The sequence below is a fragment of the Phyllopteryx taeniolatus genome, chromosome 1 (genome assembly GCF_024500385.1).
Source record: "Phyllopteryx taeniolatus isolate TA_2022b chromosome 1, UOR_Ptae_1.2, whole genome shotgun sequence".
NCBI classification, from domain to species: domain Eukaryota; kingdom Metazoa; phylum Chordata; class Actinopteri; order Syngnathiformes; family Syngnathidae; genus Phyllopteryx; species Phyllopteryx taeniolatus.
In genome coordinates this window covers 1925599-1942897 of record NC_084502.1, presented here as the reverse complement: position 1 = coordinate 1942897, position 17299 = coordinate 1925599, and the positions used below count along the sequence as shown (strand labels likewise).

The following is a 17299-nucleotide window of genomic DNA, read 5'->3' as shown; positions in this document are numbered from 1 at the left end:
AAGCCCATTTCTAGGCTTACCGCGATCAGGATATTTGGAGCCGATTAGCGAGTTTAAATAAACGGATCCGCTCACAAGATGGAGCAATATATCTACGAAAATAATTTGTTTATTAGCAGCTTTTGACCAACACGGACCTTCAATCAGACGTGTAACTTGCTGCAATGACAATTTAGCCGCTAATTAAGCTGCTCATAACGAGCATGCATCCCCGTATGAGCACTCATAGCGAGCTAAAAAGGGACTTTAGCTTCTAGTTGAGTTTGTATTTGTCAAGCTTTGTATGGACTAAATGATAAATCAGTAACATAGCATATCAGTAACCTGAACACCACTGTGTCACATTTACGAGTGTAACGGAATGTGGCGGCTCTCAAAGGTTTAGGATAAAAGAATGTGGGGTTCTCCGCAATATTAAAAGGGAGGCCGGCCAGCGCGAAAGACAAAGTTTTCATGTGCCGACTCTTACCTCACTGCTCCTCCTCGTGTTGCCTGATTAAATTTGTCGCGTTGAAGCATTTTGTAGACGTTCCCCCAAGAGGAACTGCAGATTGTAGATAGTTTTAGTTTTATCTGTCTCAGACACCACAAAGACGTCCCACACCACTGACATGTTTTTTCACTGAACTAAAAACCCAAAAACTTTGGGTGCTTCTCGGAAATTCAATTTGATGCCCTCACGCTGGTCTTCAGAAACGGGCAAGGGTGCAGCAGAGTGCGCTCGAAGTGCATTTCCGAACGCAGGCTTTATTGGCCGTAACGTACGTAGTCCATCACGAGATGCGCCACAGAGCTCAAACTAACCAGCTTTCGGACTCAAACATTGACGACAGCAGCGCGGGACGTCCCCGGAGTAAACGAGACTGTGTCGGCTCAAATGTCTTAATTCGCTGACAAATTATGACATGACAACCGATCACAAAATTGGCATAAAATGCTAATTATCGAACAATCGGAAAGTCTACTCATTTTTATAACGCGTTTTACCGGTAATCTGTTACCTTCAAGGTTAATAATATACAAGGATTACAATTTTACAAGTTGTGCAAACATCCTGAAAGCTTGTCTCTAATAGTTTGTTTGTTTTTGATTTTTGTTTCCCTGCACATTTGATGCCGATTCTCGGGGGTGATTTGTATAATGAAAGGTGATTGAGTGTTTGTGTTGGTCCCCATGATAATTTCATTTTGTTGAATGGCAGAAACAGGAGGACACTGAATCTAGTTTGAAATCCACTTCTGGCTCACTGCTCCTTGTATGTATGTAATGGTGCCTGTAGATAAGAATCTAGAACTTGAGGGAGCCTTACACCATACTAATGAAGACATCTGGCTGCTGTCATTTGCAAAGATATTTAGTTTGGCCCTGTGCCATGCATGTAAAAAGCTCCAATTTTGTTTTTTCTTTCTTCTTCTCTGACATGTAAATCAGGTCGCAGTGACACAATTCCCAGCTGATGGGAAACGTGTGGCGTGCACGTTTTGTTGCCACTGTGATCTGACCACTGTATAGTTGCTTCTGGATCATTCAACATTCACCTCCAATTTTTACCCTTGAAATTAGTTTCACCATTTTACCCCAATATCATGTCTCCTCATCCATTGTTTGGTACATCCCGTCTGTCCTTTACGTAGTATCAAATTTTAAAGTCATTTGCGTGGGTTGAAATGTGACAAGTTCAATTGCAAAGTAGCAATGTGTTGCGCAGCGAAATGACCAGGAAACCTAGATCATAAAATAAAATATAAAATGTGTCCCTCGATCGCTAAATAAGTGTGGGTTGTGTGGTTTGTGGGAGCTGTATTTCATAAATCTTTTTTTCCTGTGAATGGTGGTAATAAATCTTTTGCACGGGGAAGCAAAACCATTTGTAGGAGCGTAGGATTATAGTTTGCCCTCTGTCTTTTTTTTTTGCAAATTATGTTCTTGGTTGTACGCAGGTTTTAAAACATAAAACCCATTTGATATGTTTCACAAACCAACTAACGTATAGAGTTACAATTGGCAGTGGTACAGCTTACAGGTGTATTTGTGGTATTTACGTCTATAGTTCAGGACATTTATTGCAGTGCTGGAGAAGACAATGGCGTCTCTGTATCGGAAAAGTGAAAACTACAGATTCATGCAAGCACTCACACGCGCAAACATTCCCATGAATTCCCAAGCCTGGAGAGGGGCAGAATTGGAATCTGGGCCATGTAGGCCTTCTGAGTTCTTTTAGTCAGAGGCACCCCTCATTCTCACGTCACACGCAGCACATTCCAAGCTCCCATATCATACATGCGTCACGCTACTGTGCCTCTACACTTTTGTGCACTCAGTACCTCTGGAGCAGCGGCATGAGACCAAAATCAAGAAAACGGCGGTTCTCCGATAAGCTATTACTTACTTAAAACTGTTACTGCTGTTTATTCCACCCCCCCCCCCCCCCAAAAAAAAATGTTTCGTTCTTCATGAGAGGTCAAATACAATCCCAGGCTCAAGCGCAAGCATTCACGAGCAGCTCACGCGTCACTTGACCTCCCTGAGCCATATCCTCACTCACCTTCCCCTTCAAGATGATGTGTTGCCATTGAGATCTTTTTTTTTTTTTTTTTTTTTGCCATAGAGTACTTTGTGGCTGCTGCCTCTTCTCTGCTTTCCGCTCCCCCAGAGAAATGTCACAGTGTCTTTTATGTTTCTACCTGCCGTCTGTCCCGCAGAGACTTTGAAGAGCTTCCCAGCTCAATGTGAGGAAAACCACAGGCCGGAACTCTGACTTCCCACTCATTCCCAATACCCCTCTGGCACAAATATCAATTTTCTGTCCGACAGAGGAGGTTGTTATGTTCTCTGTGCGAATCTATAGGAGAGAGTTGAGTAATTAACACGTCAGGCAAATGCTTCTGCTTTTGCAAAGGAAAAAACAGGAAAAGATAACATTGCTTCCTCTTTTTTTTTTTTTTTGTGGTGGCGTTCGTCACCCTGTCCATCTTATATAAAATCAGAGGTGCATTATTCTTTCCTATCTGATTGTAGACTACTGTCAATGTAGCCCCTGTTCATACTTTAAACATTCGTAACCCTTTTGACTTGGGTACACTCCGTTCATGCCACACTGTATTGAGGCAATTAAAAATAAAAATAAAATAAAAAAACTTGCACTTGTTTGCACCTGCTCCAAGCACTTATTAAAGTCCAGCCATACATCTTGTTAAAAAAAAGCGTTAAAGAACGAAAAGCTGGATCAAAGGAGGCTTGTGTTTGAGGAAGGAGGCTACTATGCTTAGTTGTCTGGAGCCAGGACACTGATGCTGCGGCTGATAACAAGACAGAGGGCCCTCCGCTAACGGTTTACAAAAAAAACAAACATACAAAGACAGCTCTTTCTTCTTTTTTGTTTTCTTCAATTCTTTTGGTTTTCCAAGTCTTCTACCTCAAACAATTCACCACGATTCACCTTTCTGTCTCAGACATGTTGTTTACAGTGTGACCCCCCGACCCCCTGATGGCTCATGATAGGAATCAAGATAATAGCTAAATGACACGCACAAGACAGTTTCATTTACTGCCACAACGCAGAGGGAGGATGTCGTCTGCCTGGTGTGCGTGAGTGCTCTGTCTTGGTGACTCTTTGGCAGTTTTCATACTCACTTCTGCTCAGGTTTTCCCTCTTCGTCCTCCTGTTCATTTTATAGTCCTGCTTCATTTCAACTGGCTGGAAAACATAATTCTCTCAGAAGTCTGGGTGGTCTTCACATGCGCGTGTACGCACGCACGCACGCACGCACGCACATGCACACACGCACGCTATGGTTTTCATCTGTCTGGTACTGTACTAGTTGCAGTTTCCATTAGAAGTTCACCACCAGCAAAAAAAAAAAACATCACCTAATCACTGCTCAATTGGAGTTGCGGACGGCCTCCGACTTACAAATGCTCTCGCTTCATTAGGAAAACATTGTATTTTCTGCAGACAAAACTTCAGTGAATTGACATCATCAAATCACCCCGAAGCCTCCTCTTATTTCCTTTTCATCTTTGCATAAAGCCAATGTCTGATGTCTGCCCTGTACACAATGTCCCCAAGCTTAAGCCACATGAGAGTGCACGCAGGTAGATGCAAACCCCGAGGCTCTCTTATCTCATCGAATATCAAAGAACCAGTCTTCTCGCACGACAGCCCATTTCGTGCATCGCCTCCAGAAACGACTTTCGTCAGAAATCTCTGCCCCCTCTGCTCAGATTTGCTCACAGCGCCTTTTGAATACCTCTCCAAAGTCAACATGCATCATATGATACTGAACTAATTACAAAGTACATCGTGCATCTACCTGTTTACCGAGGGCTCGGCCAAGTGTGCAAATAAACAGCAGGAAAGAGAACGGGGGGCATTCATAGCTTGATTGGACTCCAGCATACACTGTTGGGCACACTTTGAAGCGCTCTCTCATGACATGGCCGGATGATGTCATACAGTTTCAGGTTTGTAAAGTGGACTCTTCCCAAGCAAATCCCCTTTGACCTGCGAACGAGTCCTCCGTGCCGCGAGGCTCATCCGACCGCCGCAGACTGCTAGACAGAGCGCACTTGTCGCTATTGGAATCTTTCGGAGGTCAGGGCGAATTTACAAGCTGTACTTTTCTGCGCCGTGCTCTGTCTACTGTGTGCGCACGTGCGAGAACGTGCGCTTGTGTGCGAGAGCGAGCGTGCGCGCGCGTTTGTGTCGGGGTGTATGTTTTGCTTGTGTGGTTTGATGTTAATCACCAAAGCGAAATGGCAATCAGTGAATCGCGTGTGCGGTATCATCATTTATTGTGGCATGCTCCCACTGTCCCCACATCTTCATGCTCTACTGCGCTCCTCCTCCGTACTAGGCATGTGTGTTGGTGTGACTGCGTGTGGGCGTATGCGGTTGGTCGCAGAGTTTATTTATCTTGTTCTAAATCACCCCTCAAACACACTAATTGGTCCAGTTCCAGTGTTAGGTAATGAGGGGAAATGAACAATTAAGCCGATGTTTGTAGTCAATGATCATCTGCGTTCATGGGTGTCTCTGTGTAGGCATGCATGCGCGCTTGTGTGTGGTTACAGGCATAAAGGAAAAAGTAGTGCACAGAAGGAGGCTCAGGTCATCACTTGTGTGTGCGTGTTTGTGGGTGTGGCTTACGGAGTGATTTCTGGATAGATTTGGACCCGTGTGGATTCCCATTGAACATATGAAATCTGGAAATTGGAAGCCATCGTCACAGATGTGGACTCGGCGTCGTTCACGCAGAGCGATCCATTGTGTCCTGCCTTTTTTTATTTTTTATGACAACAAACTTTTGATCTTACCTCCTTGGAATTCCATCTCTCCCACCGCTGTAATGCTTGCACGTCCCCATGTGAGTAACTGCTCCATCGCAGTTTCCTGGATTTTACTTCAATCACCTCGATATCAGTTATCACGACATGCCTCTAATCTGTCCTCGGAGGCCCGTGTAGAAAAGCAATTTGAAAGTTCTGGCAGCTTTCACATTCTGTATATTGTCTCAGCTCTTACTACCAGACACTCCTGGCGGGGAGCTGCTAGTTCGCCTGCTAATAGTCACGTTGAGTTATATTCACATTAAGTCTCATGTCGGACCTTTCCAACACGTAGTTTTTGGACAATCTCAACTTTTCCACAACCGTTGATCTCCCGACAAAAAGATAGCAGCTCATTCGTATTCACCATCAAACCACTAATTAAACATCAAACACATTGAACCACCTGAGTTTATGGTTTGCACTCCCACCTTTACTGAATCGTACAAATTAGACACACAGTAATTATACGCTTATGCGCCGTACTGTCATGCGCAAGCACAGGATATTAACCGGCCCACACAGCTTCCCTCAACTGGTACCCAGTCGGTGCCGAGAAACTTGACACTGGAAGAAGTGGTCCATTCATTCTTCCTTAGCGGTCAAAACAAACAAGTCTTGCCTCCTCCCACTGGCCTTTCCCCTCAGTTGCAACTTTGCGTGTGTCTGTATGTGTTTCAAAACAATCTGATGCACAGACATATTGCACGAGGAAGCGAAGACCGACCAATACCAGACCGGGACAATTGGAAAAATGGAGGCAGGAAGAGAAAATATTGGACCAGTGCGTTCTTTTCAGACTTATGTTACTCACAGGTAAGTGGTGAGAGGGCTGATGTTGGTCGGCACAGACGATAGTCCCAACTCCGAGCAGTCCACCATGACGAAGATAGCGTCTTGCTCACACTGGCATGGCGATGGGCACAGCATGGCCGCTGCTCCCCCTCGCCTGTCCTGCATCCGCTCATCAGCCCCGGCTCCAGGGGTGGACGCCCCTACTCCGTCGAGCACGCAGAGAAGCAGAAGCGCGGGTAGCATGTTGGGCCGTCCACCTGTTGTCTCGACACCTGTACTGACTCTCCTGGTGGCTCACTTTCTTCCGGCCTGTCTGTCTGTTGTGGCAGTTGAAGGGGACAAGAAGCTGTCTCTGAGTTTTCTCTGTTTTTTTTTTTTTTTAACTGAAGGATCCTAATCAAAGAGCGAGACCAACTTATTTCTTCAGGAGCTCCGCACTGGCCGCTGTCACAACCTCTTCATCTCGGGTTACCCTCACTTTCAGTCCCAACTTTAGTTCCTTCTCGTCTGCCCTTTCTCATCATTTAGCCCCCACACCCCCCCAAAAAAAAACCCAAAACAAATGCACTCTGTCTTCCCTTTACCCGTGAAGATGTCTCGCCGTTTCTGCGTCCCACTCCTTACCTATTGTAGAAGGAGCGCACGAGTGGTGAATGAGCTCCTCTCATTGGCCTGTAATTTAGGGATGGGCTGGAGCATCTCTCGGAGGTGGGAGGGGCCCCTGAGTCCTGAACTCGCCCCTCTCTTTCTCCCTTGCTTTGCCCTGTTTTATTTTGCTTGGAGGCTCAGTGTGAAGAGCATGACTGTTTGGGGAAGGGACACGGATCGGGTGGGGGCAGGGGGTGATACAGTTTGGCGTGAGACAAGAGGGCCCTTTTATGAATGGAAGTGAGGAAGCATTTGTAGCTGGAGAAAAGTCTGGAAGAAGAGGAATGGAGGCAGTGCAGTGTGTTTTGGCTGTTGCGTCAAAGTGAGACGAAAAGGATCCGAGTGTGACTGTTTGGAGGAAATTGCAATTCTGACACTTCAGCGCCCCTCCGTCACTAGAAAGATCAGAATGCGGGGTCTCGTAAGTCACACCCTCTCGGGTTTCTGCCGCTGGATTGTCGGGATCCCGGACTGACCGAAAGACCACTCACGTGACAACGTTCATGCAAACGCACGCAAAGATAATATTATTAGGGTCGTGTCGAGAAGAGCTTAGAAAAACAGATGTCCAGTGGATATTTTAAAAAAATTCTGTTACATTGGGAAAAAAAATGAGACCAAGAACAATCGTTTTGAACTTTGTCCACCAAATGTGTGACCTCCAACATGTACAACTCGATTGGGGGGAAAAGGAGAGAGAAAGAAAAAAGGAACAACTGAAATAATGTGGTTGCACAAGTGTGCACACCCTCCAAGAATTGCAATCATTCGCGTTCAAACTCATGTTAAATGGGAGTCAGCACACACTTTCCACCCTTGAAAGTACGTCTGCTTAACCCAAAATAATTTCTGCCATTCTCGTCAGCTTTATTTGCTTTGTAGCAGAGGGCTGAAGCTTTTATGCTAACGCCGACTGCTATTTCGAACTGTTGATGCGTCCCTCAGCGTTGTCTCGGGACGCTGCCACCGCCAATCGTTCCTTTGCAGTGAGCGCCGTTGTGTTTCATTGGACCATGACACATTTCCCCCACATAAGTTTGGCAGATTTTGGTGAAAGTATTTATCTTGCTGTCTTTTTTTTTTTTTATATTACAAAAATCTAGCGTTTGAACCGGGGCGCAGACGTTTTACATCCACTGTAACTGAAATCATTGTTGTTGTTATTACCTTGTTTGTTGCAAAATGTGTGCTCGCTGTTCGTGGCATCAACCGTTCTTCGCTGAGCTTCGAATTTCATCACCTGCGCAGGAAGTTGCATAACCAACTAATGATGCAGCCGACTTTGTGGGGAGCGGAAAGGCTTGCATTTTCAAACATATTCGAAACATTTGTGTTTCTGCGGTGCAGGAAAATGAGTTCATCATATGGGACATTTAATCCAACTTTTGGATTGGGAAAGAAGAACGTACAAGGTGCTGCCATGTAACGGGGATCGCCCGCGCGCGTACGACACAAACGCAAATGCACACGCGCGAAGCCGTGATGAGGAAGGTTTGTATCGTTTGACCTCCACGTTCGCTGTGAAAATAAGAAAAAGGAAAATAACTCCATCTTTGTCTTTCTTTCTCGACCATTCTCCGGTGGCTCAATAGTTTCTCATTAATTAATTAACATTCCTATGTCACTGTGTTTTGTGAGGGGCCTTTGTTATGGCCCCACAAAACCTCTTTCAGGCTGTTCTTCACATAGTCTCTCTCTCTCTCACCCACTCACTCGCTTGCTCTCTCTTTTCTTCCGCTCCCTGTGTCTATTGTCATTTTAAATATGTTGTGCGCGGCCCGTATCCAGTGACGCTTTATGTGCGCTCTTTTACTGCAAAGCCCTTTGAGCAAATATTCTGGCAGTTCAAAGGAGAGCCGCCCTTTGCATACACATGCAAACACACGCAGTCCTTACCACTGGTGTGCACACACTTAAAAAAATAATTTAAAAAAAAACTGCATCCACCTGCATTTTCACCCACTCCTTGCACTCTCCACCTTTCCCCTTCCTGTGCACAGAGTTCTGTCGTCTTTTAAACGTTATTTAATTGTGTGGCCCAAAGGGATTTCTTTTTCACGCACACATATGCAGAGAGTCAAGCCTGCATGTCTGGTCTTCTGCCCATCTCAAGTCTTGTTTCTCTCTGCCTTGGCTCCCTTCCTTTTTTCACGTCTGCTTTAACACCTGCTTTGTCGACTTTTTTTCCCCCCCCCCAGTCGAATTCTACTGCTCCTCTACAACTTTGCCGACTCGTCGCAGTCGCGGCGCAAAACGAGCTCCGATACTTATAGTGTGCTACGGTGCTTTTATCGTCTGCGCTGTGTGTTCGCCGACCTTTATCTGGCCCGTTTAACATACGACAGCATCATTCAGTATCATGACTACGTCAAGACAAAATTCTCGTGGCCGTATGGTTTATTGTGAGTTAGCGCACAGTCTCGTTCAGGTGGAGATATCCATACCTTTAACAGCAGCTCCTCCTCTCACTGCGCTCTGCATTTTCAAGCCCAAAACTAATCCAAATAATATTGTTTCTATTCTAGCATGACTGTACCCCAGTGCATGTGATGGCAAGGCCCATAAAAGCATGCTAGGGGAAGTTTGGTGTAGAAAAACGCGACCTTAAACCTACGAAACATGAACGAGATTGGAGCTTGGCCCACTCTCAGGAAGGATGAGGAATTCCTATATATGAGCTTTATATTTGAGTTTTGTTCCAAGGTGTTCCCACTCTTTGTTCATTTGATTGTTTGAAGTTTTTATGAGCAAGAGAAAACAACGCTGTCCACATAACTCTTTGATTGGGATTATCCTTCACTCCCTTCATTTTCTCGCACTTATCCGGAGGGCAAATCAAGACAACACACACATTCACACATTTACACCAACGAGCAATTTATATGCCCAATTAAATGTCTTCACGCAAAGTGAGATACTGGCATGTTTGCGCTCCTTTTGTACTTTGTCTCTCAAATATTCCGCATCAGATCAAAGGCAGCGATCTCGCCCCTCTCCTCCTCCTCCGTGCGGTGCTCTCTCGACTGTAAACATTATCCAAACGGCGGCTGCCTTGAAGACACGGAGGCAAGTAGCTACCTGATACCTGACACTAACTCGAGAGCACTCACCGTGGTCCGCTTGGAATAACACGGACGCGCACGGTGCTACCTGAGCTCCTTGCAGCGAGAGGAGTCCATTCCGTGGCTCGCCACTCAATCACCACCCGAGCTGCTTCACCTCCGCACCCATATCTCCCCTTTGCTTTTTTATTTTATTTTTTGCACCCACCAAAACTGCCCCAATCTAAGCGCGTATGTCAGCGTGCTCGTGTCTGGATTCGTGCGCGCCGTGGCTCGAGCGGAGCCACCGAGGGCATGCCGACCTCGTGTGCGCACTCAGCGGAACAAAGCGAGGCGCTGCGCTTTTTTGGTGGCGGCAGGTGTGTTCTTTGGCTTTTCATGGGAAACCACCTGAAAGGCAACAAAAGGTTCCTCTCCTTCCAACCTCCCCGCCTCCATCTTTACCCCATCAGTCTCTTCCTTTCTGCATCTCACAGTACAAAAGGATGGAATAAATGAAAGAAAGGTGGGGTTTAGGGGGGATGAGGTAAGGGGACAGAGTTGGGGGTTGGGACAATAGTGGGCCTCCAGAGATGTGATTAGTCATGGAGTTCAGTAAAGCCCTCCATCAGAGGCCAAAGTGTTGAACTCATCACCTCGGCTAGAGGCCTGTCAAAGTCCTGCAATGTGAAACGGCACAATTATTCTTCTGGATTTGAATGACCTCTTTCGGAGTCTGCCGGCAGTCAAGTTCTTATGCGAATGTCAGCGCCACAGCACTCACTGCATCACATTTATCGGTCCTCAAATGCAGCGTTTCCCAACCCCCGGTTGAGCCCAGGCGCATATTTGCCATCCGAGTAAAACTGACTGCAACGCTCTCGCGGAAGAGCAGCTAGCATGGAGCATAAATAATCATTTTCAGACTCATTCAGCGAAATGGGATCATTTCCCATGACGCTTTTGATGGTCACTCCTGGCACAGTATCTCGATTTTACCAAATCGATCGGTAAAAGCAGCCATTTAAAAAGAGTCTCTCGTCACATGTCTGTACTGTGCTGCACCCGGACAAAAGACAAAAGCTTTCTTGTGTGCTGAGCCCCATTGACTTTGTTTTCCCTGGGCTGACAGGCTGCGATATTTGCGGCTTTCCGTACGTTGAAATACTCGAACAAAGCCCACAGGTACGCCTGCACAACAACACTGAATGTACTTTGATTTTGTTTGACCAGCACCAGTCGGCGTGTGCAGTTGTGGGTGACTCCATTTCTTCCTTTCTTTCTTTTTTTTTTGCTTGTGAATGTTACAACCGTAGCTCCGATCTATAACAAGTTGATTGCCCGAGATTTAGCGCACTGATTCCTGCGGCGAAGGCTGCATCATCGCGACCCTGCGCACATTCTTATCACAAAACAGCATGTGTGTTTGTGCACGCTTGCGAGGAACGTGTGTGCTGCTTTTGTAGCCAGACTCTCTATAGTATGATTGTATCAGCCGTGTCAAAATGGAGGAAGACACATGAGGAATGTTAACAGTGACTGGGTTGTCTCCTTAAGAGTGCAATCCGTGCAAGGACGTAGACGGGCTTCAAGGAAAGGCAACACAAAGGCTTCGCATTAGCCACAGTAAATTCCAATCATCTGACTAATGCCCAGCAGCAGAAAGAAGTCTTGCAACTGTGAACACACTCGCAGATAATACTGATAACACTCCACCCCCCTGATTAGGCTGGAATCAAATCGTACATCATATTGTAACCTGCTCGTTGGGGTTCCAAGCGATGTCACAATTGATCATGAGGATGATGAAATGTCGCCATCTTCTGCCACAAGACAGAACAGCGTGGCTACTGTGTCCGACTCTTGAAGGTGGTTGCAAATGTACAAACAGTCCAATATGACGGCATTGACATGGTGACTTTTCTGTGCTGCATTGCACTCTCCAACAATCCATGGGAAAAGGCCAAAAGGACATAACATTGAGTTGTTATGGAGCTCATTGCATAACTTACTCTCCTACTTACGTGGTGATGTCAAATGTGGGGAAATATATGTAAGCGAAATAACAATGTGCTGTTCATTAGCGAGCGAGGCACCTATTGCCGTGTGTGGTGTCATACAACAAAGCGTAGACGTGTTGCAAAGCATCTGCAGCTCGGAGCAAGTGATTCATTTGAAATAGTCGGACAAAAATGACACACACTGTGATGTGCAGTAGCCACCGCCTGACCAGCAGGGGGCTGACTTAAGTCTTGTAACTGGTGAATGACCTGGAAGGCAGGCAGAGCAAGGTTTCAGTAAAAAAACAGGTTGAAACACGCGCTAATCTCCGTCTCAGTCCGTCTCCACACGTGATCTTTTATTCAACAACAGTACATGACGGTTACGGTTTCCGGAAAGTATTACTCTTTGTTATTTATACAATTTAATTTGAATCAGATGTTTCAGATGACAAATATTTTTCTTGACAATAACTCAAATCAACCAATCGTTTAGCAAGATAAATGAATACAAAAATACATAAATGACTCCTGATGTAAATGTAAATGATGAGGCCATATCCACCAGATGGCAGAAGGTACGATAAACGTGTGTGCGTGTCTGCCTGTTGCCAATCATACAACAGAATAAGTCATGACTTCCTGTGAGTCTCTGCTAGGATGGAGGGGAAAGGTTACGAAGGCAGTGGCGAGGCCAGCCGTGATGGGCGGATTGGAGACGGCAGGAAGCGGAGCGAATGAGGACGTAGAGGTTTTCACGAGGAGTGAGCAGGTTGGATAAAATTAGAAATGAGCTCAGCAGAGGGACAGCCAAGGTTCGATGTTTTGGAGACAATGTCAAAGAGAGCAGACTTTGATGGTTTGGACACGTCCAGAGGAGAGAGAGAGAGCGAGAGAGAGAGTATATTGGTAGAAGGGTGATGAGGATGGAGCTGCCAGGCATGGGAACGAGAGGAAGACCATGCAGGAGATGCAGATGACACGCTGTGGTTACCCTTAACGGGACAAGAGCAAAGGAAAAAAAGAAGTAGAAGTCATACTTTCCAGGACATTTTTTCCTTGGTGGTGTGCCATGAGTTTTTTTTTAAATAGAAAAAAAAAAAAATGGGTGCGTGGTCTCAATAAAATTCAGGAAACACTCATCGACTGTGTTCTTGCTCGATTTGATTTGACTCCCGAGCTGTGAGTGAGCGTCTTTTTCTTATCTTGCTGTGGAAACTGAAGATTTATGTGCAATCTTGACTCGACTTTGTGTGTTAATTCCGATAAGGCCTGTGGGTTAGTGTCGTTTATGAGTGTTTATTGAGACCACAGATTACAGAGCTGCCTACTGATGGTCCCAAACAATCTTCCGTGGGAATGCAAAGTCCCGCCAGTTCCCAATCCCATCCCTTATCTCCGACATTCCCGTATGAATTATGTATACTGTACAACAAGATCACTTTACCACTGCTCTGCTAATCGTACACGCTAATGTTCCAGCAGCTGTGTTATGCCTAAATAGATCATTTAACAACATGTTTATAACTGCGGGTTGTAGTTCGCAGCGGTGTAAAACTTGCGCGACAGCTGTCTCTTATATTTCGGGGGGCTGTGCCCACCGAGCAAGCAGATTCCAGGAAGAACGACGCAGCGAGCGCTGGACGAGCTGAGCTGAACCTCGAGTTTTGCATACACACGTGTCCCGGAGAACCCAGGACAACACCAACAGCACAGCATGACCAACCGCTCCTCCTCACACGCGTGCTTATTAGCGGACTCCCCTGGAGGACCCTTCTTCACGGGCGGGCCTTTTATCACTTTGCACGCGTGTAAACAAGCGCACAAACGTGCGAGCTCCCTTGTTTTGTCTCACTTTCTGGGGAATTCCCAGTGAGCCGCACACATACAGGTGATTTGCTTATGCTCACTAATCTAAAAAAAAAAAAAAAAAAAGGGGGCGGGGGTGACTATAACTGTTAACCCACTACACCTGGACACACAGGCATTTGTTATTGGGCAGCTTGTGTCCAAGTTGATAAGCCCATTCGCAAGCCTTTCAGGTGTTGCAACACCTGACACACTAATGGTTCAAACAATGTGTGTGTGGCGGGGGGTGGGTGGGGGGGGGGGGAGTAGTCCTGAGTCCATTTCACCTGCCAAATGGAGACCGTTAACCTCGAAGTGTCTCAAAGGCCAGGCAACTGATCCAATCACTACTGTACACACACTCAGCAAAATGACAACAATAGATCGATCGATTTGGAATTACCCCCCCATGAGCTTTTTTGTTCAGCATCCTTGAAAGCAATATAGAACTCTAAGCTATTACGGCAACAAATTTATGATAGCACCAAGCATGTCCATGTGCACTTCCGTGGCATATTTGAGATACCAAATCATCCGTAAGCCGTTTATGTTCAAGAGTAAAGTTGTAAATGGAGTTTGGGGATTATAGTTGGTGGTATGTTTAGGGTTTTACCGATTAATATATGCAATTATAAGCAATTTTAGGTGTCAATTACGTTTTGGGGGGAGTTCCCGCTATTAGCGGCAATATTGTGAGTTTACTGTACAACACTGTACTTTTTTTAGAAGAGAACATGTGGAAAAGCAGCTTGCCAGTCAGCAGTTTGCTGATTAGAAGTAGATTGTTCCAGGAGTCAAGAGCCCGTTTTTAATCAAACGTGTCCTTGGCTCTTTGTGCGTTTCTGATGACAAGGGTCCAATGCGCCTTTTGCTTTATCACCTTCCTTCAATCCTCCAGGTGCAATCCGGGCTACAGCAACTCTAACTGTCATTTAATTCACCGCGGCACTCAGGGTTTTTCCGAGCATGTTTTGCCAGTCTCCCACCCCCCGCCCCCCCCCCCCCCCCCCCCCCCCATAAAGCTTTTAAACCTGCAACTTGTATCCTCCACATTGTATTTTAGTGAATTTAGTGTTTATTGTTGTCATTTATTTCGTGTGTTTTATATACCACTATAATAAAATTGCTTATACTGCTATCCTGGTCACTATCGTACCGCCTCATGTCATTTTAACTTGTTTAAATGACACGAACTTGTGACCGAAGTGTACAGCGCTTCCATGTCCAATGTGTGTACTCAATGCGGAGGGGTTGTGTGTCTATGGCAATCACTCAGTGTGATGAATTTGTGCACTAAACTTGGACAACTTCGAATTGGAAAGTTAGTCATGTCACTCCACGTTAATTTATTTATTTTATTTTTTTTTTATCTTGCTGAGGCCATAGCCTGGGTATAAAAAGCGCTGTGTAAATAGCAGCTGCCTCTCCCAATGCGCTTCATATATTATCACTCCATGGACACGACCGTCTGCGTGCAGTACTGTAACTGCTCAATTATACACTACACAGGCATCACTCCACAGACTGATAACGGGAGATACTGTATCATATTCAGAACCGTATTCTGTACTCTGGTGGTCTTTGGACTTACAGTTCATCACACTAATTGCAAGTTGGATAAAGCACTCAGTGGATGACTGAATGCCATCTGCAGTTATGCTCCTGAAAAATATGAATCATCAAGTGAAACAACATTTTTCTATGCAGAAGAGCAAATGATAAACTATATTTTATGGACAGAGGAAACAAAAATTGAGCTTATTAGCAATGCACACAAACACTATGTTTACAGACAGCGGAATGAAGCCTTTAAGGAAAAGAACACCCTGCCATAAGTCAAGCATGGTGGAGGATCCATAATGCTGTGGGGCTGCTTTTCTACATCTGGTACTGGAGGCCTTGAACGTATCACAGGTGTCATGAAATAAGAAAATTATCAGGAGATATGTCTTACTGACTATTTTTTTCCACCTGTTTTTCTGACTATTTTTTTGCGTTTTTCTGACACATTTTTTTTCCCGAGTTATCGGGACACATCGAACTCACGCGAGAACCTGCGAACTGCAAGTGACTCTTTGCGGATGGCGGATACTGCCTGAATGCATTTTAAATGCATCGTCTTGTATCCATGGAGCATACTATATCTGTCCAACGGATTCTGGACAAACATTGCTGTGTCTTGCAGATCTGAATGGGCTTTCCTCCTGAACAAACGCAAAGTCCGCAGGTGCCTGCGTAATGTCGACAAACTAATAACAATACCATCTATGCGACTCAAAGACATGAGTATCTCCCAATGTCTTAAACCCATATCAAAATAAAACTTGATCAAACTAAATAAGCCGGTCATGTTGCTTACTACGGAGTCCGCAAAGAGTCACTTGCAGTTCGCAGGTTCTCGCGTGAGTTTGATGTGTCCCGATAAGTCAGAAAAATTTTTGTCAGAAAAACAGAAAAGAAATACTCAGAAAAACAGAAAGAAATTATTCAAAAAGACCATGCCGTCAAAAAAATTACTCAGAAAAACTGTTTTTTTTTAATACAAGTGAATGCAATACGCATCCGTACATCAGTGATGTGCAAAAATATATATGAAAAAAAAAACTGACATTTGAAAATACCTTAAAGCTACAAAAACGGGTATCAAGAGTAAAGGAGACTAAGAGTATTAAATAAACAATAAAATGGCAAGCAAATACTGAATGACATAATTAAGCAGAGGGACTTTAAACAAGGTGACAAAAATGGTTTTAAAAACAAATATAAAGTTGAATAAATAAGTCTTAAACTTATGTACAAATGTTCAAAAGCTTTGGGAAGCTTTTTATGTCACTGTTCTTCCTTCCTGCTCTGTTGCCTGTTAATCACTTGGGGGCCCCCTAGTGGTTGCGGGGCCCGAAGCAGATGAGATGCCAACAGTACTGTAGTTCCCTTGGGCCAGCTCTGCGTGACAGTATAACTGCTATGACTATGAACTTGTAGTCCAGCAGTTTTGATTTGAACTGGGCTAACTGTGGATTGGTTTAAAAAAAAAAAGAAATTGTGAATTATTGGCCTCAAGCTCGATTCCTCTGGTCAATGTTGGGATATGGCGACGACTTCAAATGTGAAGCAGATCGGGGAAATCCCTTGATAGCACACCCAAAAGTGAACTGGTCTGTAAAATCCATCCTTCCATTTTCTAGTTTGTTCAGGGTCACGAGCGAGCTGGAGCCTATCACAGCCGATTTTTGGGCGAGAAGCGAGGTACGCCCTCAACCGGTCACCTGTCAATCGCCGGCAGACGTACAAGCATCACATTCGCCTATGCGCAATTCGAAGTCGTCAGTGATGCTAACTTGCATGATTTGGAGGAGGCCGGAATACCCAGAGGAAACCTTCGCCAGCAACGAGACAACACGCAAACTCTACACAGGAAGGCCCGATCTATTTAATCGAATCGAATCGAATCTACACCCACGAGAGGTGCAACAAAGCTTACCTATTTTTGTTATTATTAGGTACACGTGTTTTACAAGAGCTGAATACTGTATCAAAAACGTTATGAACATAACAATACCCACCATTCATTTTTAGAGATATTAGTTGAATAAATATAATAGTCGTGTATACTGCATTATGACTTTACTAACATAACAG

General features: G+C 45.0%; 2 protein-coding genes across 5 annotated transcripts in view; one reads left to right on the top strand and one right to left on the bottom strand.

Moving 5' to 3' along the window:
- The window catches only part of LOC133487214 (transcription factor Spi-B), a 35798-nt gene that overhangs the window by 14878 nt on the left and 3621 nt on the right, over nucleotides 1-17299 (top strand). The gene's annotated exons all lie outside the window — the stretch shown is intronic.
- The window catches only part of LOC133486517 (leucine-rich repeat-containing G-protein coupled receptor 6), a 59987-nt gene that overhangs the window by 39622 nt on the left and 3066 nt on the right, over nucleotides 1-17299 (bottom strand). For 2 of the 4 annotated variants that reach the window (XM_061791850.1, XM_061792020.1), the window contains exon 1: nucleotides 6143-6763. The exons of 1 other annotated variant lie outside the window; for it this stretch is intronic. In XM_061791850.1, coding sequence (XP_061647834.1) covers nucleotides 6143-6366 — 224 coding nt within the window. In that variant the 5' untranslated portion in view covers nucleotides 6367-6763. Of the gene's footprint in view, nucleotides 1-6142; nucleotides 6764-17299 lie in introns of those variants that run through there. One more of the 4 variants, XM_061791933.1, reaches the window with a different exon arrangement.